Source organism: Mesoplodon bidens (assembly GCF_964165515.1).
Source record: "Mesoplodon bidens genome assembly, chromosome: 10".
Lineage (NCBI taxonomy): Eukaryota > Metazoa > Chordata > Mammalia > Artiodactyla > Ziphiidae > Mesoplodon > Mesoplodon bidens.
In genome coordinates this window covers 85,465,516-85,486,526 of record NC_138172.1, presented here as the reverse complement: position 1 = coordinate 85,486,526, position 21,011 = coordinate 85,465,516, and the positions used below count along the sequence as shown (strand labels likewise).

At 38.9% G+C, this 21,011-nt stretch overlaps 1 protein-coding gene across 3 annotated transcripts in view; it reads left to right on the top strand.

The window, feature by feature from the left end:
* CARMIL1 (capping protein regulator and myosin 1 linker 1) overlaps nt 1–21,011 on the top strand; it is a 317,704-nt gene that overhangs the window by 168,765 nt on the left and 127,928 nt on the right. For all 3 annotated transcript variants that reach the window (XM_081245158.1, XM_081245157.1, XM_081245156.1), the window contains exons 10-12: nt 2,431–2,519; nt 3,727–3,821; nt 16,179–16,265. In XM_081245158.1, the coding sequence (XP_081101284.1) occupies nt 2,431–2,519; nt 3,727–3,821; nt 16,179–16,265 (271 nt within the window). The remainder of the gene's footprint in view (nt 1–2,430; nt 2,520–3,726; nt 3,822–16,178; nt 16,266–21,011) is intronic.

Genomic DNA, 21,011 nt, shown 5'->3' with positions numbered 1-21,011 from the left:
ATTTTTATTTTTAAATTTTTTTTAAAAGTTGATTTTCTTGTTTTTAAAATTTATTTTATTTTTATTTTTTTGGCTGCGTTGGGTCTTCATTGCTGCGCGCGGGCTTTCTCTAGTTGTGGCGAGCAGGGGCTACTCTTCATTGCGGTGCGTGGGCTTCTCGTTGCAGTGACTTCTCTTGTTGCACAGCATGGGCTCTAGGCGTGCGGGCTTCAGTAGTTGTGGTGTGCGGGCTCAGTAGTTGTGGCTCACGGACTCTAGAGTGCAGGCTCAGTAGTTGCGGTGCATGGGCTTAGTTGCTTTGCAGCATGTGGGATCTTCCTGGACCAGGGCTTGAACCCGTGTCCCCTGCATTGGCAACTGGATTCTTAACCACTGCACCACCAGGGAAGTCCTACATTTGATTTTTAAATAAATACAAGCTCTTAGAGAGTCATTGTATTAATTTGTTAAAAAAATTTTTCCCTGAATCTGTAAATGTAGTGCTGAACATGAAGCAGACACTTGGGGAAGACTACCTAATGGTAATATTTACTTGTTATCTAGGTTTGTGCGTGTATCTCTTTAAAATGTCCATCACTTTATATTCTTTGGTGTAGCAAATAATGCTTTTCATGTAGTTGGCACTTATAAAAAGTAGCAAAATTAATGTAATCATGAATGACTTATTACTCCTCTCCCCTACTGGCATCTTAAAGAAAAGTTGGACACACTTTTCATACATTAAAAAAAAAAAAACTTTTATTACAGTAACTATGCCCAATGGATAAATGAAAGCCCTGCTTCACATCCTGGCTTTGGTAAATTACTTTTCTGGATGCCCTGAGGTAGCCCTGGAATGGTAATGATACCATGGATTGTTTCTGGAAATTAGAATAATCTTCGCAGAAACATGTCTGAGTAATCACTTTTTATCATGACGACACAGAATAAGACCAGTTCCTCTGGTTGTATATTGTAAGGTGAAGAATTATACTGATAAGGGGTCACCATTTTGAAAATCACCACTGTCAGCATAATATAAATTGCAGGCATTGGGTCACTTGGAATTAATTTTCCTCTCCCCTCATCAATCTGTGGGACACATTAGAAGCTCAGGAATAGTGTGAAAGCAACGTTACAGACCCAATGGGATCAAGCAGCACAGAAGAATTGTAACAGCCTTAAATGCTGGGTGACTTGGTGGTTTTTCCAAGTCAGTTTTTCTAAAGGCTACTTGACTGGAGAACTTTTGCTATATTTTATACTGTTCCCATAATGGTTAATCCAGTTGGGTATTTATGATCTGATAAATCAAAGAACTATAATACTTTTATGTGGCATTTTAAGAAAAGAAACTGCTTTGACATTTGTATGCATGACACAGAAAATGATTTCTCTCTCTCTCTCTTTTTAAAATAATATAAAGGATTTAAATAGACCCTAGATTATAGTGACATTTAAATATCACTTTTTAATGTCCAAATAATTTTAAGGTCAGGAGCCACCTTAAATTACTTTTGGAATAAGGCAGTATATAAGTAAATATAAAACATTAATAAATAAAAATTTAAAAGAAAAAATTATGCACAATTCTACCAGGGCACAACTCTTCATTTTTCATAGTCCCCTCAAGACTTTTGCTACATCCCTTACCTATTTCAATTGTTGTAATCTTTATTAAACGTTTTATTTTAATTATGCATTTTCATTTAACATTATATCGTAAGAATTTAAATATTTTGACAGATATAAGTTTACAACTACATAATTTTTGTAAACATGAGGTTTATTAACATGAGACCATTAATTACTGAAGTCTTTCTTATTACCTTACCCTAGTTTAGAGATTACTAGTAGGAACATCGTAATACCTAACGATTATCAAGTGGTTATTCAGCCTCCCTTTTAAAGTACATGACATCTTTAATCTAATTTTCTTATCTACAAAAAGGGAATAATAATACTTAATTAACAGTTTTATAATGAAATACACGTAAAGGGCTTAGCTCAGTAAAGAGAGCCTCATCATCATCATCATCACCATTGTTGCTACCACTCAGTCTTTAGTTCGTTATTTTGGATATCACTTTCTTGGGAATTCCTTTTGGTTTTCCCAGGATTGGGTGAGATATGTCTCTGTATGCCCATAGCACTTCCAAAAATGGCCTTTCTATTTTTCTATTTCTATATTTGTATTTTTCTATCATAATTGTGTATTTCCTTCTTGTCTGATTGCCTTCCAGAGGGTACACTCTTGAAGGCAGAGACTTTGTCCTCTACGTTGTATTCCCAGGACCTTCATCATGAGGGTGTGTAGTAGTAGATGTTGAGTCATAGTTTGTTGAATGGATGATTTATTTAACTAAAACTTTGCTTCTGCATAGATTTATGACAGTAAAGTGAGATTATTTTTAGACTGATGACATGGTCAAAGAATATTTTCTGTTATAGTCCGCTGATGTTTGCGAACAGATCTTGAGGGTGGTGAGTAGGTCCAATCGACTGGAAGAACTGGTGTTGGAAAACGCTGGACTTAGAACGTGAGTATTTCCTGAATACATGAACATGTTGCTTTAAAACATTTTGCCATTTCCTCTAAAATTAATATATAGTTTTGAGAAAAAAGTTAGGCTACTCACATATAGAGTATAGTGTATTCCCTTCTTAAAAAATAGTCCCTGTGATTCTCCATCATTATCATGAAGGTCAAGGATTTTCTAACATCTTTTGCGGTTGTGTCACATGGTATTTTTGAGGGTACATAAGTATAGTGGTTAAGAGCATGGACCCTTGAGCCAGACGCCTGATGGCTTTGGGCAAATTGTTTCAGTTCTCTGTGCCTCAGTCTCTTCATCTTTAAGGTGGAGATAATAATAATGCCTGCTTTATAGAATATGGTAGTAAGGATAAATGAATTAATACATGGGAAGTGTTTAGAAAAGTATCTTTCATATTATAGATGCTATGTGTTAGCTTTTAGTGGTATCATTAATGGTCATCATAGTAATAACACATTTCATAGGATGTTACTGCTTTGTTTTGAGCTGTTTTAGCCATTTCTCTCCCTTTTCAAATTCACACTTAAATAATCTTCATCTAGTGGTTCAGTAGCCAATACCCAAGCCTTACCAGAGGCAGGCGAGTTTGAATCTGCTGGAGTAAAGACTTTACTGCTACTACGTGAGGAGGGCTGACAGTTTCATAATCATAGCACTTAGTGCGTTATTTTACGTTAAACACACCTGAAATAGTGATTTTGACTTTTGTTAAAATGTAGTGCTAGCAACTGTAGCCTTTAAATTCAGTGATTAGGGCAATCAGTTTTGCATTCATGATTATTGCATGAAATTAGAACTGAGATAGTGAATAGCCTACTGTACTTTTCATGAAAAGCAGGTTCAGTTCAGGATTTGTTTTTTTAAGTCATGAAGGAGCCAAATAGTACTACTAATAGCATCCTGCAGTGTGTCTTTAAAGGGGCGATTATATATTTTCTTTTTCCTTTTGAATGAGGTTTTGACCAATCAAGATGAACCATATTCTAGCTATGGCTTTACAGACTCTCTAATGAGGATATGAACTAGTGTAAATAGGTTGGTTCTTAACAAATATATGATATATAGGTTAATATTGTAAAGAATGCTTTTCTCTTTTTAGATTTCACCCTAGCTATTCTAGCTTTAAATTTTTTATTTGAGCAGTTTTATACTTTGTGTTATTTCATCTGACTGTTTTGTTTACTTGCAGAGATTTTGCACAGAAACTGGCCAGTGCTCTAGCGCATAATCCCAACTCAGGACTCCATACGATTAACCTTGCTGGAAACCCACTGGAGGATCGAGGTACCGTTACATTTACGTGACCATTGATGCCAGAACTGTAAGAGGATTAGGGAGTTTTAATTGAGCCATGCCTGAAAAATAGTGTCAAGTTTAGTTGTAATTATGTTATAAATGCTGCTGAGGCTCTTGTTGGCTTCTAATTCTTTCCACCCTTTTGTGAAAATACTCATGCTACAGTTTTATCAGCTGATAAACTTTTCTTGAAGTGACACAGATGGAAAGGAGGGTATTATTTTTATTTATTATTTTTATTGAAGTCTAGTTGATTTACAATGTTGTGCTAATTTCTGCTATACAACCCAGTGATTCAGTTATACACATATATACATTCTCTTTTATATTCTTTTCCATTATGGTTTATCCCAGGATACTGAATATAGTTCCTTGTGCTGTACAATAGGACCATGTTGTCTATCCATTCCAAATGAAATAGTTTGCATCTACTAACCCCAGACTCCCAGTCCATCTCTCCCCTACCTCCCCTCCCCCTTGGCAGCCACATATCTGTTCTCTATGTCTGTGAGTCTGTTTCTGTTTTGTAGATATGTTCATTTGTGTCATATTTTAAATTCTACATATAAGTGATATGGTATTTGTCTTTCTCGGAAAGAGGATATTATTTTTAAACTATTGTATTTGTTTTTATTGCTGGGTAACAAATTACCACAAACGTGGCAGCTTAAGGTGACACAGATTTATTATGACACAGTGTTTTGGGGTCAGAAGTCTGGGTAGAGGTTAGGTGGGTTCTCAGTGTCATGAAGCAGAAATCAAGTTGTTAGCTGGGGCTGTGATCTTATCTGTGACCCGGGGTCTTCCTGAAGCTCACTGGTTGTTGGCAGAATCAATTTCCTGAGGCTGTAGGACTAGGTCATTGCTCACCGCTTGCCAGGGACCACTCCCAGCACCTGGAGGCTGTGTTCAGGTCCTTGCCATGTAGTCCCCTCCTCTCACAACATACCTGTCTGCCTAGTGTTCCAGGTCAGCAGAAGCACATCTCTCTGATGCTCTACTTTCTTTTAGTCCGCTCACCTACCCAAGACAATCTCCCTTTTTTTTTTTCTTTTTCTTTTTCTTTTTTGTTGCGGTACGCGGGCCTCTCACTGTTGTGGCCTCTCCCATTGTGGAGCACAGGCTCCGGACACGCAGGCTCAGTGGCCATGGCTCACGGGCCCAGCTGCTCCACGGCATGTGGGATCTTCCCGGATCGGTGCACGAACCCGTGTCCCCTGCATTGGCAGGCGGACTCCCAACCACTGCGCCACCAGGGAAGCCCCAATCTCCCTTTTGATTACCTCGAAGTCGCCTGATTAGTATCCTAATCACATTCATAATATCCCAGCATATTCATTGGTCTGCCCACACACTTGAAGAAATTATAGCGGGTGTGTTTACCAGGGGGCAGGAATCTTGAGGACCATCTTACAATTCTGACCATCACAAATGTTTTTAAATTTTTAACAAGATTTGCATGTAAGGATAGAGAGAAGTTGAAGGACTAGATTTCATGATGAGGCAAAAGAAGTTTTCATTAAAAGTGTTTGTGTGAGTAGAGGGAAGAGTCAGTAGGTTTAGAAAGTGAAACTTGAGAGTTTGAATTCACAGTAGGAGAACATTGATGGATGAGGTTTAAGATGAAGTAGCTTTATCTGTAGAGGGAATACTTCGTTTTCATTATCTGTTGCAGATGTTTTCCGGCATTGTTGAATAAGGGCCTTTCATCTTGTGATGTTATATACTTGATGAGGATTAATTATTAAACTGAGCTGAAGATACTGATATAGACATTCAATTCTGCTTTTTTATTCCTGATATTGACATTGTTCTTCATTGAAAAAGATACCCACGTGGTATCCAAACAAACATTTGAAGAGGAACTTCCCAGCATCTGAAGTAGTGAACCTAAAGGAAGGTTGAGACTGAATTGGAAAACTAGTTCACATGAAAGACACTCCCATAGATTTATAGGGCAAAGCTGAAAATAATGGATACATATCCCTGCAACAGGAGTTTCTCTGGGGTTTAGTCTTTTCTTTCAGAAAAACAACTGTTCTATTAGTCGAATGCTACAAAGAGGTGACTATAACAAAGTGGAAACCATATAGATCACCTTTTATAGACATGAGGGCTGTTTGGCTTTTGTTTTTAAGATGGAAGGGACTTGGACATTTTTCTCTACTGACAGGACAAAATTAGTAGTTGTTAAATGCCAGTTGCTAAGGATGTGAAATCCAGAGTGCAGTAAGGGACACTCCTTAGTCATCAGGCAAACACAAATTCAAACCACATTGAGATACCACTTCAGAGCCAGTAGTTTGCCTATAATCAACATAAGTGTTGGAGAGGATGTGGGAAATGGGAACGCGTGCATTGCTGGCGGGAGTGTAAATGGGGCAGCCTCTTTGGATACTGGTTAACCAGTTGCTTCAAAAGTTAAACACAAATTTGCTTGATGACCCAGCAATTCCACTTCTAGGTGTAACCCAAGAGAAATGAAACATATGTCCACAAGAAGACTGGTGAGTGAATGTCGATAGCAGTGTTATTCATGATCGCCCCAAAGTGGAAACCTAAATGCCCATTACTAGTGAGGGGATAAACAAAGTATGGTGTATCTGTACTGTGGAACACTACTCAGTAGCACGAGAGAACGTGGCACTGACTCTGCCTAAGGCACGGTTGAACCCCCAGAAGCGTTACGCTCAATTAAAGAAGCCAAACCCAAAGACCTCATGTTATTGTTTGGGTTTGGGAGGCAGTGAGGGGCAGAATGAGTCTGAGGCCCTTCATCTTTCTCGTCATGTGCGTCATATGCCCTGAGGTGCAGCCCTACTGGACAGCCTTATCTATTGGACCCTCTCCTTTGGCTTAAACTCCTGCAACAGTGCTTCCTTCATTCTGCCGCATTGTAATTGGATGTGGATGTTTCTCCACCAGCTTAGTTCTCTTCCCTACTTCTGTCTGTCATTCTTTCCTAACCTTCTAAGACACACTACATCTAGCCTAAGACCTTGTACGTAATCAAATATTTTCCTTAAATTTGATTTCATTTAATCGAATTCCCTTTTGTGGTATTTAAATTGCCGTTGAAAACTATGGTGAAGTTTATAGAGATTTCTTTTGTACAGAGTCAGAACATGTATTCAGAGATGACATTTCCCTGCCTCTTTCCTCCACTTTCCTACCTGTGTGACCTGATGTTGTGCATCTTTTCACCTACCTGCAGTCTGTTCCCAGGTGTTAGAACCATGAATCCTTCCAAGGATGTTTTCCACAGCTTGATGTGTAGATACTGACTCTTCGGGGTGTTTTCTACTCACTTACATTCAAGTTTTGACACTCCTGACACGTTTCTGCCCCCTCTAAGTCATTCGTTGCTGTGTTTGCCGGTGCTCTGGGACAATTGCCAGCACCTGTATTCCCCACCTTTTTTCACTCTTGGGGCTGACCCTCCTGAACACAAATTCTTTACAGGCTTTTTTTCATCCAGGCTAAATATCTGAAAGTGATTGGTAGCTTTTCTGCTCCTGGATGGAAAGTCCACAAGAAATCCAACTGAGTGTAAAATATTTATAGAAACTTGAAAATAGGGAAAAATTTTCCTGACTTTTTTTCTGAGCTTTTCAATGGAAAACAATAAAAAAGCATGGGGGAGGAGTTTGCAGTTGAATTGTTTAGTCTATAAAGAGAGACCGAGCCCAGGAAGATTATTTACAAGGAATTGCAAAGAAACACAAGGCATTTTGGCAGCCTAGAATTCTGAGGAATTTAAGCACCAAGTGGAATTTGATTTTGTACCTGAACCACCCTTTCAGGGACTTATTTGGAAACTCTAGAGAGGAAGTTTGGCTCCTTGCTTTGTGATACGAAAGTTGATGCAGCAAAGCCCTGATATTTACAGCTCAGCTTCCCTGTCAGGCTCATGTGCAGAGGACAGGCAGCCTTCTGTTGCTAAGGGGCTTGGGGTGGAGGAGGTTGAAGTTTGATTTAGTAGGAGGGGTGTAGTGTGTATGGGCAACGTTTCCAATGCTGGATGCCCTGCTTCCGCTCTGCAAGAGCCCCACAGGGCAGTGAACGGACCACACACATGCACGAGCTCCTCTTATCCTGTTTGTGGGGCCGGCCGTGCTCCCCAGCTTGCTCTTGGCCTTCTAGTCCAGTGTGTTTTCAGATTGTAGGTCAAGACCTGGTAAGCATTTAAAAAAAAAAAGAAGAAGAGGGCTTCCCCGGTGGCGCAGTGGTTGAGAGTCCGCCTGCCGATGCAGGGGACACGGGTTCATGCCCCGGTCCGCGAAGATCCCACATGCCGCGGAGCGGCTGGGCCCGTGAGCCATGGCCGCTGAGCCTGCGCGTCTGGAGCCTGTCTGTGCTCCGCAACGGGAGAGGCCACGGCAGTGAGAGCCCCGCGTACCGCAAAAAAAAAAAAAAAAAAAAAAGAAGAAATAGAATAGAAAATATCAGAGTGCATTGTTCAGGAAAACTTGGGTTTTAGTTTTCTGTTACATGTGTATGTGTTTATTTTGGTATGAGGTTCCTGCATCATGATGACAAATCTTTTTCTTTATGTGGGTCATGGTCGAAAAGGCTTGAAACTCCCTGTTCTAGCTGAACTTCCTTAACTAGTTCTGTGGTGAGTCCTCTAGGCTGACCTAGTATCTGAACCAGGGTGTTTCAGTCATCACCTCGTGACTAATCCTTTGGATGTGATGACTTTTTGGATCAAAGCTGAGTGTTTTGGGGGAATGCAGCCCTTCTCTCTCTGCTCATTTCACACACTTTCCTTCCCTAAATGTCACAAGCTCTGTGTTCTGTTCTCCCTAGTTATTACCCTTCCCGGTTCTCCTAGATTTTATGATCTTAACCTCATCAGGAATGTCTGTCCTTATTTCCTCCCCTTACTTTGTTCTAAATTGGATTATTTTGTTTAAAGATGATTTAGAATCCTGTCTCGGAGTGTTTTTCTTTTGGAAATGTTGACCTGAAGCATGCAAATATTTTTTTTTTCTCCAGCCATCTGGTGGTGGCTCTGATTTGATTTTCTGGATGAGACAAGATAAATAGATTCTAGAATTGTCCCTTACATTTTGGGCGTGCTGTAGATCTTTCATATCTCAGTGTATACCAGTGGATTCTGGAGTCAAAATACATAGGTTCCAATCTGGGCTTCTCTACTTTACATCTGAGTTTCCTTGGACTAGTTACCTAACTTCTCTATGCCTCAGATTCCCCATCTCTAAAATAATAATAGCACCTCCTACATAACGGTGTTCTAAGGATTAAATGAGATAATACACATAAAAGCCATAAGAATCGCCTGTCACATACTATGCACTCAATAAGTGTTAACTTTTACTACCATATTTGATTCATAAAATAGTCTTGTGAAGTTAAATAGCACAAATGTTATTATTCCCCTTTAGAGATGAGGAAACCATGTTAACATAATTTGGAAAAGCTTGCAGAGTCATACCTAGTACCGACAGACTCTTGTTCGGAATTGCCTTAGTGATCAATCAATCAGCCTCTTATACTGTGGTTGGGATTTTCTGATTTGGCTGTCTAGATTTCCCTTGGAAGTGGAAGGAAATAATTTTGTGTATGCGATTTACTTAGTTTTTTTTTTTTTTTTAGTGTTTCTGAACTCTCCAGGGAAGCCATTGGAATTAGTAGAAATCTAAAGATTTTAACTCTCACCTGTGTTCTGACATCTACAGTGTCAAATCTATATGCTTTCTAACAGACAAGAAAGAGGTCTTTTGTTTCCCTGTATCATGTTGCTAGAATTCCATAGCAGGATTTTGTTAAATTATTAATATTATGCTTTCAGTCAACAAGGACCACCTTAAACCGTTTTTTCCAACCATGTGAATCACACTGTTTCCAGAATATCAAAATTTTAGAGTTTTATATGTTATTGTCATAGGCTTTTAAGTACATGCATGATTAATGGGTTAAAACTGCAATGTCAAATTTAATTTCCTGTCTTAGGAAGTTAATTACATCAGATGGCAAATATAATTCTAAACATTTTATAATTACTTTTTTATTAGTGATAAATATTTCAATAATAGTTTTGTTTTGAAATGAGAAATAAAAATTGGACCATTTTTTTCTTCTAAATTTGACACATAGTAAAACAAAAATAAATTACAAGAAGGGTTATTCATTAAGTAAAGTCTCCAGATGAAAGCTTTTGGTGATAAATTTCATTTTAATTCACAGCTCTGAAGGCTAAGTTTTGCTTTATTTGGGGGGCAGAATTGAATAGTTTTGGCCAGAGGTTGAAAAAGTCTCTTCTGTCCTTTCTTTGTGGGGAAATGTTTTCTTGATGATCAGTTTCTTCCATGGCACTATTGAGTAACTAACTTCAGGAAGTACAAGGCAGGTTCATTTTTTTGTTTTTCCTGAGATTTTGGCTGCCAGCCACCCTCAATTTATTCATGTTGCCAAGACCCGATTTCTGAAGTCTGTCAAAGTGGAGGACCCTTTGTGTAATAATGTGTTACCTTTCTATCAAAAGTGAATTTAGTTTTTTCATTTTCAAAAAACTGAACAGTATTGACCCCAGTTATGCCTCTCATTCTATTAGCACTTAGCAAGGGTGTTTCTTTAAAGAAGAAATATAATATATTTATGAGTTGTGGATGCCTAGGAAACTAAAACAAAACATTTCATCAAGAAAAAAAGAAGCTAGTAACTTAGTCTGGGATTAGATAAAAAATACTTTAACCAAACAATCTTGTATCTGAGACTTTAGTCCTTTTTACCTTTAATCCTGCTTTCTTTGTTTAAAATAAATGCTCAAACATGACTTTATTCACCTTTTTTCTAACTTAGGAGCTTCACTTTTTATTACTTTCATTACTTAGGGTGTGATAGTTCTATTTCTAGAGAAGAGTATTGTTGGATTATTTATTCTTTTCTGTCTACCTTCCTTTTTAAAAGAAAGTTTATGATTAAGGAATGAACAGATGGGTGGGTGTCACCAGTAGTGTAAAATAATTGTTCCATTCTGGCCTTGCATTTGGTTGTAGGCATTTACAATTTTATGTGGTGTTCCAGGTGTGTCTGACACAAAAGAAATTATCATTTTCTCAAAGAACAAAGCAAAACAACTCAAGTCAACCTGAATGAAACAAATTTGAAGTTTAAGTTTGATCTAACAGATATTTTCAGCATGATTTGAGGATGTATATATCCATTTTTAAACATTGTTGTAACATATACTTTGCTGAGTGAAAAAATACATGAAAGAATTGGTCATGAGTAGTCAATGAGAACGCTTGTCAATATTTAAAGTAAGAATCTGGTGTCCTTTCCTCTTCCATAACTAATTTTTTTTTAAAGACTTAACTTTTTTAGAGTAGTTTTAGGTTCACAGCACAATTGAGAGAAATGTAGAGAGATTTCATACATTCCCTGGGCCCACATAGGCATAGCCTCCCTCGTTATCAACATCCATCAGCAGAGTTAAGACATTTGTTACGATTGATGACCCTCCATTAATGCATTGTAATCACCCAAAGTCCATAGTTTTCATTAGGGTTCACTCTTGGTGTTGAATGGGTTTGGACAAATGTATAATGACATGCATCCCTCATTATAGCATAGTATCATGCAGAGTATTTTCACTGCCTGAAAAATTCTGTGTTCTACCTGTTTATCCTTCCTCCCCATGCACCCCCATGCCCAACCCCTGGCAATCACTGGTCTTTCTACTGTCTCCAGAGTTTTGCCTTTTCCAGAATTTCATGTAGTTTTCATCTACTATGGGTAAATACCAAGGCGTGTGATTGCTGAATTACATGGTAATAAGAAGTTTAGTTTTATAAGGAATCACCAAACTGTCTTCCAAAGCAGCTGTCCCATTTTGCATTCCCACTAGCAATGAGTGAGCGTTCCTCTTGCTCCACATCCTGGAACATTTGATGTTGTCAGTGTTCCAGATTTTGGCCATCCTAATAGGTGTGTAGTAGTATCTCATTGTTGTTTTAATTTGCACTTCCCTGATGACATATGATGTAGAGCATCTTTTCATATGCTTATTTAACACCTGTTTATCTTCTTTGGTGAGATATCTCTTAAGGTCTTCGGCTCATTTTTTGATTAGGTTGTTTATTTTCTTACTGTGGAGTTTTAAGAGTTCTTGTATATTTTGAATAACGGTCCTTTATCAGATGTGCCTTTTGCAAAGATTTCCTCTAAGTCTGTGGCTTGTCTTCTCATTCTCTTGACATTGTCTTTTGCAGAGCAGAACTTTTTGATTTTTTAAAATTAATTTTTGGAGTATAGTTGATTTACAATGTTGTGTTAGTTTCTGCTATACAGCAAAGTGAATCAGTTATACACATACATATAACCACTCTTTTTTAGATTCTTTTCCCATATAGGCCATTATATTTATTTATTTATTTGTTTGTTTGTTTGTTTATTTATTTATTTTTGCGATACGCGGGCCTCTCACTGTTGTGGCTTCTCCCGTTGCGGAGCACAGGCTCCGGACCCACAGGCTCAGCGGCCATGGCTCACGGGCCCAGCTGCTCCGCGGCACGTGGGATTCTCCCGGACCGGGGCATGAACCCGTGTCCCCTGCATCGGCAGGTGGACTCTCAACCACTGCGCCACCAGGGAAGCCCTATAGGCCATTATAGAGTGTTGAGTAGAGTTTCCCGTGCCATACAGCAGGTTCTTATTAATTATCTATTTTATATATAGTAGTGTGTATATGTCAATCCCAATCTCCCAGTTTATCCTCCCCCCCTCCTTGGTAACCAACAGAACTTTTTAATTTTAATGAAGTCCAGCTTATCAATGATTCCTTTCATGGACTGTGCCTTTGCTGTTGTATCTAAAAAGTCATTGCCACCCACAGACCTCTTGATTTTCTCCTCTGTTATCTTCCATACCTAATTTTCAGAAGTAACATTTTTTTTTTTGCGGTATGCGGGCCTCTCACTGTTGTGGCCTCTCCCGTTGCGGAGCACAGGCTCCGGACGTGCAGGCTCAGCGGCCATGGCTCACGGGCCTAGCCGCTCCGCGGCATGTGGGATCTTCCCAGACCGGGGCATGAACCCATGTCCCCTGCATCGGCAGGCGGATTCTCAACCACTGCGCCACCAGGGAAGCCCAGAAGTAACATTTTTCATTGAAGTATAATGTACATTGATAAAAGTTTGTAAATCCCTTAATGAATTTTTACAAAGAGGATGCTCTTATGCAACCTCTACAAAGATCAAGAAATAGGACATTACCAGCACTGCACAAGCTTCTCTTTTGTTTTGCCGCACCCTTCCCCTCCACCACCTGGAAAAGATAACTACTATTCTGACTTCTGTTATGATAGATTAGCTTTATTTATTCTGGAACCTCACCACTATAGAATTATATAATACATACTCTTTTATATTTGTCTTCTTTTGCTTTTCTTTGTTGAGGTTTTTAATAATAGATTTATTATTTTCTTAAATAGAGGAGATTATTTCTTCTTATGTAAATTTTGCTAAGCTGTATTTTTCATGTGGAATTTCTTCTAAAATGATACATTTTTTGATCTGTAGATTTTTTTTATACCCTTCAGTTCTATTTGTAGTGTCTGCAGGATCTCTACTGGCATTCTGTTTTCATTTTTGATTTATATAATTTGATCCTTTTCTTTCTCTTTTTTAAAGTCTTGCTGGGATTTATTAATTTTATTGGTGTTTTTTTTTTTTTGAAGAACAAGCTTTGTTAAATTTACTTATTTTATGACTGCTTTCTGTTTAATGATGTCTTCTCTCTGTTATTTCTTTCCTTCTCTTTATAGGGATGGAGTGAGGATTAATTTGCTGCTTTTTTTTTTTTAACACATCTTGAGATGGATAGTTTGATAATTAGTTTCCAGCTTTTCTTCTTTATTTACATATGTATTTAGGAGTATAGTCTTCACTCTAAGGAGGGCTTGAGTTGTATCCCCAAAATTTGATGTCATAATTTTTAAAATTTAAATAAAAAATTTTAAAAGATTTCCATTGTGATTTTTTTTCTTGGACTCATTTGTTATGTAGGAATATATTGCTTAATTTCTAATTATTGGGGGATTTTCTAACTATAATTTTTTTTATAATTCCTATCTTAATTCCATAGTAATGGTAGCAGTTAGAGAACATACTAATAGTTTGAAAATATACTTTGTATGATTTCACAGAAGTTAAGGAATATACTGTTTGTTGAGACTTGCTTTATGACTCAGTAGATGGCCACTTTTGGTAAATTTTCCTTGTGTACTCTGAAGAAATATATTCTGTAGTTATTAGGTACAGTGTTTTAAATATATCAAATAGATTTTTTTTCATTATGCTCTTGATATCTTGTATATTTTATAGCTTTTTTTGTCCATTTATCAGCTAGTGACAGAGATGTGTTTAAAAATCTCCCATTATTGGCCTCCCTGGTGGCGCAGTGGTTGGGAGTCCGCCTGCGGATGCAGGGGATACGGGTTCGTGCCCCGGTCTGGGAGGATCCCATGTGCCGCGGAGCGGCTGGGCCCGTGAGCCATGGCCGCTGGGCCTGCGCGTCCGGAGCCTGTGCTCCGCAACGGGAGAGGCCACGACAGTGAGAGGCCCGCATACCGCAAAAAGAAAAAAAAAAAAAAAAAAAAAAAAAAAATCTCCCATTATTGAGTGTGTGTGTGTGTGTGTATACACACACATATATATGTATAATAATACGTGTATTTTCTTTTTTTGCCATTAGATTTACTTTATATATTTTGAGACTATGATATTCAGATTGTGCAGATTTAAAACTGTTACATCTTCTTCATTAAAGAAATATCTCATTTATCTCTAGTAATACTTCTTAAAATCTAACTTGTTTTATATTATTACAGATAAACTAGCTTTCTTTTGGTTAGATTTGCAGCATATATCTTTTTCCATGCTTTTAGGTTCACTTTGGAATACATGCATTTCTAAGTGTGTCTCTGAAAACCATCTGATGTTATTGTTTAGCTAATCCATCTTTGACTTTTAGTTTGAATACTTAGTACATTTATATTTAATGTAATTATTGATTTATTTGTGTGACAATCCACTATATATCTGTTTTCTCTTTATCACTTTTTTTTGTTCTTCCCTTTTCCTCTCTTTTTTTGACTTTTGGATTAATCAAGTTTTCAAAATTTCTCCATCTTTTTCCTCTCTCCCCTCCCACCCCAATACATTTTACAAGAATGTATTGACTATATATTAGTCCTGTTCCCTCTCTGCAATTAACATTATGGATTAACATTTTCAAATCTCTAGAAATATTTTTAATTAAAAAACCTGTTTAACATTATTTAATCCAGTGATTGTCAAACTTATTTGGGAAATGCTGTGGGAGATAGGTAGGGTCTCCCAGTACCCTACCATCCTTGGGGAAATGCCCATCTAGAAGCTTCATCAAGCTGAATGACATTTAGGTTATTTCTAGAGTAGTACGTATTAATTGATAAAATTTATATGTAATTTGGGGTTATGTGATAGGGCAGCAGCCAACACGGTTGTTCCTTATTGGTGCCTGGAGTTTGAGAATCAGTCTGTGGGACCATACAGTTAATACTGTTTTAGGATTCTTCCCAAAACATGCCCCCTGGGAAGGTGATAACTCAGATACAGCAGGAGGTTGGTTGAAGGACCTGTTGGAAGAGCATACATTCATCTATTACTTATTTCCTCCCAGAAAAGAGTCTACATTCATTACAGTCCTTGGGTGAGTGAGCTGGTTTTCACAGTAGCCCACTCTGGCCATTAAATTTAGAGACCACCTGATTTTTATTACTGTAAATTCCTTGGGATTAATTTTATGTTACCAAACGTAGGTTAAAGTTAGTTTAAAACATGCTCTGTTGCTTTGTCTGAGGTTGTTAGCCATAAGCCAGTTAAATATTGGAATCCATCTGCTTAAAGTGAAGCCATTTTCTGAATAGTTAATATCACATTGTTTTCTTGACAATAATTAAATAGCATGCATCCGCTCACCCAGAAGAGTGATCAGCTCATTAAGACACAGGTTAAAAAGAAAAGGGTCGAAATTATATCACTCCTCCCAAGACTATTTGCATTTGAAATAGCACTATGAGGAGAGGATAATACTTGGTCCAAAGAAAAACATCTCTAATGGTAAAGTTCCGATAATTGTGCTTTTCTCTTACCCTATAGGTAGGACTGAAAGTAAAGGAGGCATGATGGTAGATGATTAGAAAACAGTGTCTTAACATTAGAAAGAAAAAACGATCACTTTAATTGGAATCAAAGTTAATTTTCAGGCATTGTAAAACAAATGCAATCCTAACAACTTAAAAATTCTAACAATCCCCCTTTTCCCTTTCTTTCTCAGGTGTGTCGTCTTTAAGTATTCAGTTTGCCAAACTCCCAAAGGGATTAAAGCATTTAAATTTATCTAAAACCTCATTGTCACCTAAAGGTACAGTATATCTTATTTATTTAACTGTGTGTCTATAATATTTCTGCTGCCCCATGGTATCTTACATAGTTAGAATTAATACTCGTTGTGTATCTGCATTTAAAAATGTAGTTGACCCTTGAACAACGTGCTCTGAACTTCCCGGGTCCACTTACATGCATATATTTTTCAACAGTAAATACTACAGTAGTACACGGTCCACAGTTGGTTAAATCTGCGGAAGTAGAGGAACCGTGGATACAGAGAGCTGACGATTTGTTACACGCAGACTAATCCCCACGTTGTTCAGGGGTCATCTGTATGTGTATTATAGTACTCTGGCAGTTTTAAGATAAAGAAGTTATCTGATTGGACTTCTGGTGTTCTAAAGTGAAATGCTTTCAGAGTAGAGAATAATTTTCAAGTATACCTGTGGTCTCCAACTTTTTAAACTTTGAGTCAGGGAACGCTCACCTGGCTGCCTCCTGCCTCACATTCCTAGAGGTAACTGGTTGTGCTTTGCTGTTGTTGTTTTTGTTTTTGATTTAGCAATGTTTTGTTTGTTTTTATTGAAGTATAATTGACCTACAACACTCTGTTAGGTCCAAGTGCATAAGATAGTGATTTCAATATTTCTGTACATGACAAAATGGTCACCACTGGTTGTGTTTTTCTTGGTTCATCCTTGAAAAGACATCAGCCATCCCCACTTCCCCGTTACCCCTTCCCCTCCAGATGGACTGTTTGCTGCACAGAAAACAGTTGGGCCTAACTGCCCAGTCCCAGTCACCACTGTAGCTTTACCTGCTCTATTTCCTGTCCTGGAAATTGCCTTTCCTTCCCCAGGTTCTTTCCTGACTCCACTCACCATCCTCTTGGTTTTTCAGTTTTGTTCTTATTTTGCTACATCAGCACCATCACAATAATAATTAAAATCTCCCTGCATACATTGTGCCTTTGCATACGCTTTGTATTCTGCTTGAAAAGCTTGTCTTTCATCTTGTATAGGGAAAACCTCCATGCTTGCCTTCCTTCTGTGTTTCTCTTTCCTGTGCATCTCCTTTACTACTCACACAAAACATCTCATTTCTGACACCTCTGGTCACCAGATGTGTGGAAGTTTTTCCCTCACAACAGGCAATTCTCTGTGACACCACCTGGTAGCTTCAGCTCAGTATCTACCTGGAGATGGCACGAGATCCTACAGGTTAAGGGCTCAGTCCCACAAGACTGCCATGCCCCCCGACCGCCTTTAGATACCAATTCACACGCCCAGGTTATCAGAGATTCCAAAGACGCCCCTCCTTGAGTTTGATTAATTTGCTAGAGTGGTCCACAGAACTCAGGGAAACACTTACTTACATTTACTAGTTTATTAAAGGGTATGATAAAGGATACAGATGAACGGCCAGATGAAGAGATATTTAGGGCGAGGTCTGGGGGGGTCCTGAGCCCAGGAGCTTCTGTTCCTGTGGAGTCGGGGTGCGTCACTCTCCTGGTGTGGATGTGTCCATCAACCTGGAAGCTCTCCAGAGCCCATACCATTGGGATGTTCATGGAGGCTGCGTCACGTAGGCGTGGTCAGTTATTAACTGCATTTCCAGGCCCTCTCCCTTTTCTGCGGAAGTGTTGATGGGTGGGGGTGGGGCTTCTCAGCATGGCTTGGTCTTCCTGGTGACCAGCCCCCATCCAGGAGCCCACCAGGGTTACCTCATTAGAGCAAAAGATGCTGCTAATGCTCTTACCACTTAAGAATTTACAGGAGTTTAAGGAGACCTGGGTCGGTGTCAGGGTCAAAGACAAATATTAGAACAAGGGATGTTTCTAGTGCTCTCATCACCTAGGAAATTACAAGGGTTTGAGGAGCTCTGTGCCAGGAATGGGCATGGGAGGCAGAGACCCATATATATTTTCTCTTATCTCACACATCTCCAAATATTCTTGGAGAGCTTCAGTTTATTTTATAAAACCCTCATCTGTGTTCATCTCTTCTGAGGTGTCTTATTCCTGAGGCCTCAACAGAATCAATTTCTCTTTCCTTTGTGTCACTTCTAGATCATATCTAACGTTATTGTATAAATGTGGTGTCTTCCCTACTCAAAGGGTGCTCTCCTTGCAGCCTCTGTGTCTCTCATCTCCATATCTCCAGCACCTGGCATAGTGCCTGGACCATTGTGGGTGTTTAGTGAAAGTTGCTTGAATTGAATAATTTCCCATTCCTTAACTACATCACTATCTTTTTTTTTTTTTTTTTTTTTTTTTTTTTTGCTTTATGTGGGCCTCTCACTGTTGTGGCCTCTCCCGTTGCGGAGCACAGGCTCCGGACGCGCAGGCCCAGAGGCCATGGCTCACGGGCCCAGCCGCTCCGCGGCATGTGGGATCTTCCCAGACCGGGGCACGAACCCGTGTCCCCTGCATCGGCAGGCGGACTCTCAACCACTGCGCCACCAGGGAAACCCCATCACTATCTTTTGAGGGCAGTATGTGTAGCGATTGCTGGTTCTCTTGCAGATTGCCTAGGTTTGAATCCTAACTTTTTTGCTTATTATAAATTTGCTTTTACAATCTCTTGGTTGTACCTACCTCATTTGTAATATGGAAATACGAGCATCTGCTTCATCAGAGGTCGTGGGATTCAATGGGTTAATACGCACACAGTGCAGTTTTTGGCACAGAGGCCGTGCTATCCCTGCCTCCATCATCTTCTTCCTTTTCCTTCTCCCCTCTCCTCCCTCTCCCTCTCCTCCTCCTCTCCTTCCTCCCTCCCTCCCTCCTGCCTTCCCTCCCTCCCTCCTCCCCTCTCTCCCTCCTCCCCTCTCTCCCTCCCTTCCTTCCTTCCTTCCCTCTGCTGTGTGTTTTTATATGCTTTTATTTCTCCTGGGACAACTGCAGTGTCACACCTACAAATCTGGTGAATGACTGCTCCTCCTGGAGGATTCAGTTTCTATCTCATTTTCTCTTTGAAGCCTCTCAGACAGCCTCCTCTCACCACACCCTGTGGGACTAGATGTTCCCTTCTCTGTGTTCCATAACACAGGAATTTGTAAATTCCTCAATTTTACTGCGTCTCCCATTGTATTTTGGTTGTGTCCTAGCCTGGGAGGTTCTGGATGGTAAGGGCTTTGCCTCATTCATTGCCGTGTCCCTGGAACCCAACACACTGCAAGTTCTCACTAAATGTGTCGTGGATGAGTGGGTGAAGCAAAGTGGTCCCGGAATGGTTTTCTATCCATCTAGTCATACTTTATTCTGACCATACAGTTTCACTGAGTGATTTGAAATTGGGGATGGTTCCATACGTCCCATGATTTTATGTGCACACATTTGTACCCACATGTTTAAGATGAAGGCATAAAAGTAACTTTCCAAAGGGAAACATTTCCCCAGGAGCCAGTGTTTTCTGTCTTTTTTTTTTTTTTAATTTTTTTAATTAGTTTCTGCTTTATAACAAAGTGAGTCAGTCATACATATACATCTGTTCCCACATCCCGTTTTCTGTCTTGATGCCTGAAGCCATCTACAGATCTTAAAGCTAAGTGTATGTAGTCCCTTTTTGTTATCACTGTTCTACCTAAGCAAATTAGTTTCTTAAAAACCTTTTTTTTCTGATGATTATCAGTGCATTACATATTGATGGTAAAGATTTAGAAGATACTGAAAAGTATAAACGAGAAAGCAAAAATTACTTGTAATGCCAGTACCAAGCCATTACAAGACTGTCACTGTTGACAACTTGGTACCCATCCTTCCACACTGTTTTCTGCCTGTACATAGTTTATTTATATACATACCTACAAAAAACACTCACATGCATACATGCGATTATACTGTGCTTACTATCTCATAAGCTTCCTCCCCTGCCCCCTGTAGTAAATTGTGATCATTTATGTCAGTAAATACTTGGTCCACTTTCAAAGGCTATGCCATAGTTCAGCATATGCAAAATGTTCCCTAATTTATTTAAATGATCTGTTGTACATTTAGATCATTTAAAATTCTTCAGTGCTGCAAAGAACACTAAAATGACTTCTATATCCAGTTAATGGTCATGTGTTAATTTCTTCTTTAGGATAAATTTCTGTAAGTAGAATTGCTAGATCAGAGTTTGCAAACATTTTTAAAAGCTTTTTCTGATATTTATTGTCGAGTTGTCCTCCAAGTATTTCATATAACCCTCTTTACACTCTCACTATCCGTGGATATTGTTCTCTTTTTTAATTGTTTATCAAGCATATGAACAAAAGTGTTCTGATATTTTAATTTTAGTTTCTTCAGTTATTGCTTAAGTAGCTTTTCCCGCCTTATTCCTTAGTCACTTGTATTTCTTTTGGAGGAAATTGTGAGTCCCCCTCCTCTGTTACTGTTCTGTTTACAGTGTCAACTTTTTTCTTTATTCATTTGAATTCTCCACACCTTAAAATGTTAATCATTTATTATGTGCTTCATAAGTCTAACTCTTTTTTGAGGTAGAGGTTTTTTTGTTTTTAAACTTGATTATGTTTATTTAACTTATTTGTTCATTACTATAAGACAGAGGGATGCTATAATCATTGATCCTTCTGAGGGCAGGTTTGGGTTCTGAGGCACCTGAGTGCTACCCGCTCACTGATGCCCTGTCCCTCCCAGTGTGATGAGAGTGGGCAGATTCCCTAGGCAGAGCTGGGTTCCTCAGCTTCCTTGTGAATCAGGACAGCCCCACATGCCCTATACCCTTCACAAATAAAGATCAACACCTTTATCTCTTCTCTGCAATAAAATGTGTTTGAG